The sequence below is a fragment of the Tursiops truncatus genome, chromosome 10 (genome assembly GCF_011762595.2).
Source record: "Tursiops truncatus isolate mTurTru1 chromosome 10, mTurTru1.mat.Y, whole genome shotgun sequence".
Classification (NCBI taxonomy): Eukaryota; Metazoa; Chordata; class Mammalia; order Artiodactyla; family Delphinidae; genus Tursiops; species Tursiops truncatus.
The window spans coordinates 20,552,123-20,563,072 of NC_047043.1; the positions used below are offsets into that span (position 1 = coordinate 20,552,123).

Sequence of the window (10,950 nt, forward strand, 5' to 3'; positions counted from 1 at the left end):
GCTGATGGTTAGCAGAAGTAATGTGAGAAATTGTTTCAGTGATAAAAACAATAATAATCAAGATGTGTGTTTCCAGCAGACACACATGCATGAATTGAGTGGGATGCCCTAGTAACCCCAGTAACCTGTGGCTGTAGAATTGGCATCCTTGATGAAGCAATCAGTCTAACAGCCAAGGAAGATTCAGTTATCTGCTCCCAACTGGATTATTAGTGGAATTCTGCCATCTGATTTTTATATCATCTGTCTCTAGTCTACTTTATATGTAAGGTATTTGCTGGAATCCTTAAACAGGGGTTCTTAGCTTTTATTGTATTATGGATTTCTTTGAAAGTCTAGTTGATCCTATATACATCTTCTAAAAATAAATTTCTAAGTACATAAAGTAAAATATGAATTTTAATAATAAAACAATGCCAGGTTGAAACAGTTTTAAAAATATTGTTTGATACAGTAATATTTGTGCTTCTTTGTGCTTCAAATAGCAAGATCAAAATTATAAATTCTGAGGTTGGGATGAGCATAAACAATATTTTGATATATCTGGTTAAGTGCTAGGACTATAACTATGGTTTTCATTGGCAATAAAGTCACAGGTATAGCTAATGTGACTGGTCTATTTGCTATATTCAAAACTGAAAGAAATACTAACTTTCAGTTGATGGTTAGTGACAATATTTTTCTTATCTAAGATTACTTTGTCAGTTGTGTGGAGAGTGGATTTTAGAAAGAAAACATTAGGAGCAGTGAGTCTAGTTAGAGACAGTAACCCAGGCGAGAGATGGGGGCTTGAACAAAAATGTTGGCAGTGGAGATGACAAAAGAAATCAGATAATAATAAAATATTTAGGAAATAAAATCTCCATATGTTGTCAAAAGATTGAAATGGAGGTTGAACAGAGGCACTATCGAGGAAAAAATACATTTCTGGCTTGGACAACCATGTGATTGGGGTGGCCCCATGGATATAGGGAACATTGGAATTTGAAAACAGGTCTGTCAGGATACACTGGAAACCCTTGTGGAGAGAAATTTTTAGAGATGCATGAGCACCATCAGGGTGGTAATATTAAGTAAGCAGTTACTGGTGTGCAGTTCATGGAGAGCCCTGGACTGCAGATATAATTCGTGAATCATCTGCTATAGGTATTTACAGCAAGGGTATGACTTAGGTTGCCTAGAGAAAGAGTTTAGTGCTACAGTGTCCAATATGGTGGCCACTAGCCAGATGTGGTTACTGAGCACTTGAAATGTTGCATGAGATATGCTGTAAGTATAAAATACACATTGAATTTCAAAGTCCTAATTTTTTAAAATGTAAATTATTATAATTTAACCCTTATTACACATTGACATTTTAGATAAACTGGACTAAACAAAATATTTGATTAAAATTCATTTCACTTTTTTTTTATGCTGTGTGGGTACTGGAACGTTTAACGTGACATATGTGATCAGTATTTGTGGCTTGCATTATATTTCTACCAGACATTTGTGAAATTAAAAACTTCTGCTAGGATACTGTAAAAATAGACCACAGACCAGGAGAAAATATTTTCAAATCATTTATCTGAAACGGGACTTGTGTCCAAGAAAATAGAAAAAAGAATGCTTGTAACTAAACAATAAGAAAATAATCCAATTAAAGAACAGGCAAAAGAACTGGACAGACACTTCACCAAAAAAATTTACAGATGGGGGTTTCCCTGGTGGCGCAGTGGTTGGGAGTCCGCCTGCCGATGCGGGGGACACGGGTTCGTGCCCCGGTCCGGGAAAATCCCACATGCCGCGGAGCGGCTGAGCCCGTGAGCCATGGCCGCTGGGCCTGCGCGTCCGGAGCCTGTGCTCCGCAACGGGAGAGGCCGCAACAGTGAGAGGACCGCGTACCGCAAAGAAACAAAAAAACAAAAAAACAAAAAAAATTTACAGATGGTAAATTAGCATACCAAAAGATCCTCAATATCATTTATTAGGAAAATGCAAATTAAAACAATGAGATATTAAACATCGATTAGAATGGATAACTTCCAAAATATTGTACATTACCAAATGCTGAGGAGGACATGGAGCAACGGGAACTCATTCATTGTTGGTAGTAATGCAGAATGGCACAGCCACTTTCGAAGACAGTTTGACAGTTTCTTATAAAGCTAAACATACTGTTGAGCCTACCATCCAGCAGCTGTGCTCCTGGTAATACTTACCCAACTGATTTGAAAACTTCTGTCCACACAAAAACTTGCATGTGAATAGTTATATAACAACTACAGCTAAAAAGTGGAAGCAACTAAGATCCCTTCGTTAGATGAATGGGTAGACAAACTGTGGTTTATGCATACAATGGAATACTAGTCAACCATTAAAAGGAACAAGCTCTTAATTCACATAACAAAATGGGTGAATCTAAACACCTACTGCTAAGGCAAAAACCAGCATGGAAAAACTGCTTGCTTTTCAACTCAAGAGTTGACAAGGATTTGGGAGCTATACAGACATCTGCTGTTTCACAAGATCTTATGGGGGCAGCTGGGACCCCTGCTTGGAGATGATGCCTCCCCTCCCAGACAATGTGGCACAGATGCCCCATCTGTTAACTCCTTGGATGATTCCCAGTTAAGATATTCAGAGGTTCTTGTAGGGTCTGTTTCTGTGCAGAAATGTAGGGCACTTTTTTTTTTTCCTGTGGAGTTTTAGTACACATATCTACCAAATGATACTAAAGTATTTTTTAACTGTAAGGTAGACACACATGAGCACGAAATCTTGTTATTAAAAGGGAAGAATGAAAAATATAAATTAACGAATTGAGTCCAGCTAAACTACTGGTTTGTGGGAAGTAGTAATTTGATCTTTTTTAATGTTAATTTCAGTGTCATTTGTCACTTTTTAATGCTTGTCTGCTAAGAGTCCAGACGATCGTGACAGAGTAGATCTTCCACCCAAAGTCCCTTGACTTGATAAACACCCTATGACCCAATTTGGAACATGTTAGTATTGGAGTCCAGTAATATAGGACACAAACACCAATTTAATTATCTTCTCATAAAACAAAATGCAAGTGATCCTATTATAACTTGGAAGAAAAGTAACGCCCCCCAAAAATTCAGTCAGCGTTACTTCTGTTTGCCAGTCAGTTGTGGTTAGCCAGATTGTGTGACTCCAATATGGCAAGACCTCCACTCCCCAATATCAAGCTGTTTTTAACAAACAGCCTAGTTTAGACACCCCAATAATGTACAGATGACATCACCAGACCAAGGAACTATTGGACTCGAAATCTCAGCAGATGTAGGGCACCTAACCTGATCTATAGAATTCTCACACACTACAGAAAATGTAGACCGGAAGCAAAACAGCCTTAACACTCCCATGCTGAGCTTGCCTATGTTCTTTGTCTTTCCACAGCTTCAGTTCCCTTTCAGTCTCTTGATAGAAAGTACTTAAAACAGGACATAACCCAGAGAAGAGCAAGCCACGTTTCTCATGGTACTCGACCCACCCTCTCTTAAGACAGACTTAAAGGAGCTCTGTTCAACTCAAGAGAGCTCTATTCTTTGATATGCTTAAGAGATCCGGGATTTCACCTGAAATCATTCTGTTTAATAGTCACGTGAGACGGACGAGTTATCTACGTATTTCTTAACCACACTAAAGGCAGCAAAGTGAATCTGACAGTTACTAGCGTAACAGCTATAGCTCACTCTAAGAGTAAGCCTGTCCACACACACTGAGCAGCCAAGTAAAAAGCCTACAACTCTCTAGAAAGTTAAGTGGCTCTTAAAAGAGCCTTTGGGTTACAAAAGTCTGAATTTCTTTACTTGGAACTACTGTATTTACTGACAGCCTTGGTGCCCTCGGACACTGCGTGCTTGGCCAACTCCCCAGGAAGCAGCAAGCGCACTGCTGTCTGGATCTCCCTGGATGTGACGGTCGAACACTTGTTGTAACGCACCAGGCGGGACGCCTCCGCTGCAATGCGCTCAAACATATCAGTAACAAGTGAATTCATAATACTCATAGCCTTCGAAGAAATACCAGTATCCGGATGAACTTGTTTCAGTACTTTATAGATATACACTGAATAGCTCTCTTTGCGATATCTCTTGCGCTTTTTCTCCTCCTTTTTCTGAGTTTTAGTCACGGCTTTCTTATAGCCTTTCATGGAACTAGCACTGCTCTTGGAAGTCTGCTCCGGCATGGCTAACCTACAGTTTTAAAACAGAAAACCAGCGGCAGTTGTTCTGCTGAAGCGTGATATTTATATGCGCGGAGTTCAGATGACGTATTGGGCAGCTCACATCTGATTGGATAATGGATAGTGGCATGTATGTAAATGAGGTGATTCCAGTATGGTTCTCTGATTGGATATAAGCGTATCAGCCAATCAAATAGTAAATCACAACCCACCGTGAGACTATAAATAGACCCCGTACCTGCCCTAACGGTATTTGTTTCCGTTATAACAGATTAGTATTCTTATAGTAATGTTTGGACGTGGCAAGCACGTACTAAGGCCAAATCTCATTCGTACAGAGCCGGCCTGCAGTTCTCTGTGGGTCGAGTTCACCACCTTCTCCGCAAGGGCAATTACATCGAGCAGATTGGGGCCGGCACACTGGTTTACCTGGCAGCGGTGCTGGAGTACCTGACGGCCGAGGTCCTGGAGCTGGCGGGCAATGCGACCCATGAAAACAACAAGATGCGCATCATCCCGCGTCACCTGCAATTGGCCATCCGTAATGACGAAGAGCTCAACAAGCTGCTGGGCGGTGTGACCATCGCTCAGGGCGGTATCCTACCCAGCATCCAGGCAGTGCTGCTGCCCAGGAAGACCGAGAGCCACCACCGCCAGGTTCAGTGCAAGTAACACTTCACAAGTTGCAAAGCCAAGTGAGTAACCTGAATGTCTAGAGGAGAAAAGCCCCAAACTGAAACCAAAGCCACTCACAATTACTGAGAAACAGCTTAGGTTTAGAAAGAGACTACAGAGCAGTAATTGGCACCAAAAAAGAACTCACCACAACTAACGCTAACAGAACTCTGGACTCTGAAAAGTATGTAGCTCCGGTGACACCCCTGAAACAGTTTAACTTCATAAAAATTTTTCCAGCAAAACTCGTGAACTTGGGTGTAAATTTTTTACATTTCAGAGTAGGTAGAGCAAACATCCTAGCGGGCTCCTGGCGGGATGGGGGTGGGGTTGGAGGAGATGCCATTCTCCTTGGGGAAAGAAGCAAATTTAGGATTGTTCTGACAATGAACACAATTCCCAAGAAAGAATTAAGACGCATGATCTTTAGGGAGGATAAAGTTAGACTAAGTGAGTGGATTAAAAGCAAAGACTTGTGAAGTTGCAGCTTTTGGCTTAACTCATGTTTGGAGAGTATGTCAACAGAACGTCAGCCAAGCAGCTAGGAAGTCAGTATGCATCACGGCTGCTTGTTCTCACAAGTGCTTTCTAGCAAGGGATTTCCAAGAGTTCTAGGATGGTTCCATATCCTGAAATCTCTAAGCATGACATGTTAAGCCAAAAGATAAAAGACATACTTGACAGCTAATTACATGAAAAACAGCAAACAGGTTGATAGTGTGTAGGATAAATCTCAAACAAGACGTACCATTTTAATGGTAAAATACTATCAGTATTAGAGTGGGTAAGTAATGTGACAAGGCAGCTTTCTACCACCAATTATTCAGGAATAGTAGGCACTGAATTCAACAGATTTAACCACTGAAAATGAAGCAAAATATTTTGTTGATCTTTTAGCACTGCCTAGGAGTAAACACCCACAGAGACAACTGACAAGAAAGCAGCCAAATACAAAATTTTTGTACGAAAATGAAAGCATCAAAAATTTCCAAACACAAAACAAAAATCTACATGTTTATAATTTAAAAATTCCTTAAACAGTTGCCAAGTTAAAATTTGAACACTACTCTTGTCTATAAACGTATACCCAAACCTATATATAGAATCGAAGTGTTCTAAAATTACAAAAACATAGTTTAAAAAAAAATTTAAAAATACTGATGAAATGTAAGAGTTTCCGGAAAAATATAAATTGCTTAAATTGAACCTAGAAAGCAGTGAGGACTAAGATAAATGGGAAAAAAAGTCGATGAGCTACCATCCTCTTAGATATTTAAGGAAAAGAGAAATCTATGGCTAAGGAAGTGGCTCCAGATTATGAAAAAATATGTATTTTTGAAGAAATATAAAATTTAATGAAAAAAGCATGCTACTAAGTGCAGTGCAATATGTTTTAAATAACCCATAAATCTCCATTAAATGTGAACTAACTTTGGCAGCCCATTAAAAAACTACCAAACAATGACAAATGGGGATCTAAGAATGTGAGGTTGTTTCAATGTTGAGTGAAAGCAAACAATTCACTTTATAAAGCCGAAGGGAAAAACAGTCTTGTTAAACTCAGAAGATGCTTAACATTTGCTAGTATGTTTAGTTGGATAGTTTTTGTTTCTTAGTGGAATAATAGTAGTTACTGTTAGCAGACTTTTTAACTTTTTTTTTTTTTTGCGGTACGCGGGCCTCTCACTGTTGTGGCCTCTCCCGTTGCGGAGCACAGGCTCCGGACGCGCAGGCTCAGCGGCCCTGGCTCACGGGCCCAGCCGCTCTGCGGCATGTGGGATCCTCCCGGACCGGGGCACGAACCCTTGTCCACTGTATGGGCAGGCGGACCCTCAACCACTGCGCCACCAGGGAAACCCTTTATCATATTTTAATACTATTCTGGACTACGTTAGACAAATCATTTAGAAATATTAAAAGGATTCTGCTGTAACAAAAGGGAAATAAAATTAGGTGCAAGTAACACCTGCAGGGTAATGCTTCACAATTAACTGGGAAATAATTATATTGGAAATCAACAGTTCTCTTCAGAGCCATCTTTCAGAAAAGGAGCTGTGACCAAGTTTCAAAAAAAACATTTCAATGAGTCATTTATATTCAATGTAATATTAATTATGGCTACTTCAAAATGCTGGTGTTGAAATTAGAACAGTCTTTAACACCATACACAAAAATAAACTCAAAATGGATTAAAGGCCTTAAATGTAGGACCGGATTACTAAAGAACTTAGAGGAAAACATAGGCAGAACACTGTTTGACATAAATCGCAGCAATATCTTTTTTGATCCACCTCCTAGAGTAGTGGAAATAAAAACATAAATAAATGGGACCCAATTAAACTCAAAAGCTTTTGCACAGCAAAGGAAACCATAAACAAAACGAAGAAACAACCCACAGAATGGGAGAAAATATTTGCAAACAATACGACCGACAAGGGATTAATCTCCATAATTTACAAACAGCTCACGCTGCTCAATATCAAAAAACCAAACAACCCAAGCAAAAAATGGGCAGAAGACCTAAATAGACATTTCTCCAAAGAAGACATACCAATGGCCAAGAGGTACATGAAAATATGCTCAACATCGCTAATTACTAGAGAAATACAAATCAAAACTACAATGAGATATCACCTTACATCAGTCAGAATGGCCATCATCAGAAAGTCTAGAAATAATCAGTGCTGGAGAGGGTGTGGAGAAAAGGTTGGTTTACATTCCCACCAACAGTACATTCTACACTGTTGGTAGGAATGTAAATTGATACAGCCACTAAGGAGAACAGTATGGAGGGTCCTTAAAAAACTAAAAATAGAGCTACTGTATGATCCAGCAATCCCAGTCCTGGGCATATATCTGGAGGAAACCATAATTCAGAAAGATACATGCACCCCAGTGTTCACTGAAGCACTATTCACAATAGCCAAGACATGGAGGCAACCTAAATGTCCATCAACAGATGAATGGATAAAGAAGATGTGGTACATATATACAATGGAATATTAGCCATTAAAAAGATGAAATCATGCCATATGCAGCAACATGGATGGACCTGGAGATTATCATACTAAGTGCAGTAAGTAGGACAGAGAAAGACGAACATCATATGATAGCTCTTACATGTGAAATCCAGAAGAAAATGATATAAATGAACTTATTTACAAAACAGAAACAGACTCACAGAATTAGAGAATGAAGTTATGGTTACGGGGGAGGGGGGAGAGGGGGGAGAGTAGGGGAGAGGGATAGATTGGGAGTTGGAGACTGACATATACACACTGCTATATTTAAAATAGGTAACCAGCAAGGACCTACTGCATGTCACAGGGAACTCTGCTCAATATTCTGTAATAACCTAAATGGGAAAAGAACTTGAAAAAGAATAGATACACGTATAACTCAATCACTATGCTGTACACCGAAAACTAACATAGCATTTGTTAATCAACTACACTCCAAAATAGAATAAAAATTAAAAAAGAATTTTTTAAAATGCTGGTGTTAATCTTTTATCCTCAGTTCATGCAAACTGTTATACGAGAAGCCATTTTAATAAGTAAAATAAAATCGTGCTTTTTGGTGATTGATAGCAGTTTTTCATTTATAATTTCAGAAAGCCATACCAAACACTTAGTAAAAGAATTGTAATATTCCACTGGAATCAGACTATGGAAAAATTGGGGAGAAGAAGGGGGGGTTAAAGACATATGAAATCAGGAGAAACAAGGATAAATGAGGCTTGATGCTGAAGCCCAGAAGGGGAAATAAGTACATCTGATTACTATCTAAATGGGTAAATGAGGAGCCCAGGGGTTAAGTGAGCAATCATGCTCTAATGCAGTCTATTACGCAAAACAGGGGAAACTGCCTTGCTGCTGTGAGTAATGAGTTACACAAGCAGCAGCACTGACAGAATTCAAATACACAAATTTATATTCAATGCAGTACACTGAGTTTTTCTTTTTTTTTCCTACAACACATTAAGAAATCCGTTTTACTATATGAGCAAAATCACACTCAGAAATACACATGCATACAAATAGCTTAAAAGTTTTCATAAACAATATGCCACTGTGGAAGGATTCTGAGATTACTGTTCTTAATTATTCCGTTTTGTTCAACTGTTCTCTTGAGTATCCTACTTCACAAATGGTTCATGATTTGCTGTTTGGAACGCTGAAATGATAGGAATGGCTGATCCAAGCAGCTCATGAGGCACACAGGTTTAGCCAATAAAGAAACTGCACTCTCTGGGCCAAAATATTCATTCAAAGAGTGGGAATGCCACCCAATGTTTCCTGGGATTCTCAGACCTGGAAATTGAAGGGACGCATTTGTACAGGTGCAGGGCAATCTGAAGACTTTAGAAAATTAATCTAGAGCTGTCAGTGACTAATCTCTTGTTCTTAGAACAAATTAAGCAAATGAAGGCAACATCAGAAAAAAATTCTGTGGCTGCTGAGATTCCACGCTCTAAGGACTTAGTCCCAGTAGCTTTTCTTTCTGTTCTCAGGGTTATTCAGGTTACTTTTAATGTCTCCCCTATCTTTCCTTAATATATTTCAACTACGTGTTTCACTTGCAAGCACATTTGTCTGGCAAATTCAAGGGACAGCTTTCAACTTGGCACAACGAAAACCCTCTGTCCAGCACCACTGTCAATGAAATGTGTTTGGTCATTAATCTGGGTCCTTCATCTCAGTACTTTTTTTAGTACTGAAATGAAAATGGCCTTGTTTTTAATCATGGTGTACCACTGAGAGATAAATACAGAATACGGGAGAGAGAGGCAGAGGAGAAGGATGAAATTTAGTTAAAGGATGGAGTTTTCCTCCTTCTTCTAATGATATAAGGCAATTAAAAGACAAATTTAACACCAAAAAAGGAGTATGGCTGGCCCTTTGAGAGTATTTGTGGATCATCAGAACATTCTGACGGGGTCATCCTTTCTGGGTGGGGATCCATTCCATGGAGTCATCTTTTCAATCCTTACCTCTACTGCCAGAATCCATATGAGGGCAGTGAGATAACGTCAGTCTGTCACTCACGGTTCCTTCTCTTACCCAATGAGTCATCTAAAATCTTGAAATTTTATCAGACCTGGATCACATTTAACTAAGCTTGCCTCCAAGCCCTTTCTACCCAGTAGAAATAAAAGTGACACCCTCTTGTCTTTTCCATCTTGAACTTTACTTTCTTACATGGTCCAACTAAACTCATCAGTGTGTTAATCAACCAATAGTATATGACCATCATATACGAATGCCACCCAAATAACATGATGCTGGAAATAACAGCTAAGCTTGCTGCATTCACTGAAATATAATAGTGATACTAGATCACAGTTTTCCCCTTAAAAATATCTGGCAGCAAAATTTAGGTTTTCCCAAATGAAAAGTCTCTCCTCTTGTTACCATAAAGAACTATAAAAAATAAACCCTGTGTGATATAAGTCATTTCATTCCTGATACCTTTCTTCTGATTCTCCTTAATCCCAACCTTTCAGGTTCTGCTTGGATTCTAGTTGGTATCTGTATTCATTCTGGGTTATCCAGGATCTCAGATCATCTCAAGGGCCCCAGTAGGGCCTAAATCCAGTAAGAAGTATTCTTATAAGAGACAGAAGAGAAGACACACAGAAGAGAAGATTGCGTGGAAGATGAAAGCAGAGATTGAAGAGATGCAGCTACAAATCAAGCAACACAAAAGATTCCTAGAAGCCACCAGAAACTAGAAGGGAAGCATGGGACAAATTATCTCTCAGAGCATCCAGAAAGAACCAATTCTGCCAGCACCTGATTTTGGACTTCGTCCTGCCAATATTACATGAGAACAAATTTCTGTTGTTTTAAACTACCCAGTTTGTGAAAATCTGTTACGGTGACCATAAGAAATACACTCTGTTAAGAGGATGAAAAGACGAGATACAGGTTCAAAGAAAACAGTTGCAAAATACATATTTGATAAAGGGCTAGTATCTAGAATATATAAAGAACTTCCAAAATCCAATAGTTAGAAAATGTTAAAGAATCAAATTAGAAAATGGGCAAAAGCATGAAGGGACATTTCACCAAAAAGGG

The 10,950-nt window shown here is 39.0% G+C and overlaps 2 protein-coding genes across 2 annotated transcripts; one reads left to right on the top strand and one right to left on the bottom strand.

The window, feature by feature from the left end:
- Positions 1 to 3,789: 3,789 nt before the first annotated feature.
- LOC101320960 (histone H2B type 1-A-like) lies at positions 3,790 to 4,220 on the bottom strand. The gene has a single exon (XM_004326486.2). It carries the CDS (start codon positions 4,196 to 4,198, stop codon positions 3,815 to 3,817), a length of 384 nt encoding a protein of 127 aa, XP_004326534.1. The 5' UTR covers positions 4,199 to 4,220; the 3' UTR covers positions 3,790 to 3,814.
- A 91-nt stretch (positions 4,221 to 4,311) lies between these two features.
- Positions 4,312 to 5,105, top strand: LOC101321255 (histone H2A type 1-A-like). The gene is made up of 2 exons (XM_073810211.1): positions 4,312 to 4,325; positions 4,483 to 5,105. The coding sequence occupies exons 1-2, from the start codon at positions 4,312 to 4,314 to the stop codon at positions 4,865 to 4,867; spliced, it is 399 nt and encodes a 132-aa protein (XP_073666312.1). The 3' UTR covers positions 4,868 to 5,105.
- The last annotated feature ends 5,845 nt before the right edge of the window (positions 5,106 to 10,950 follow it).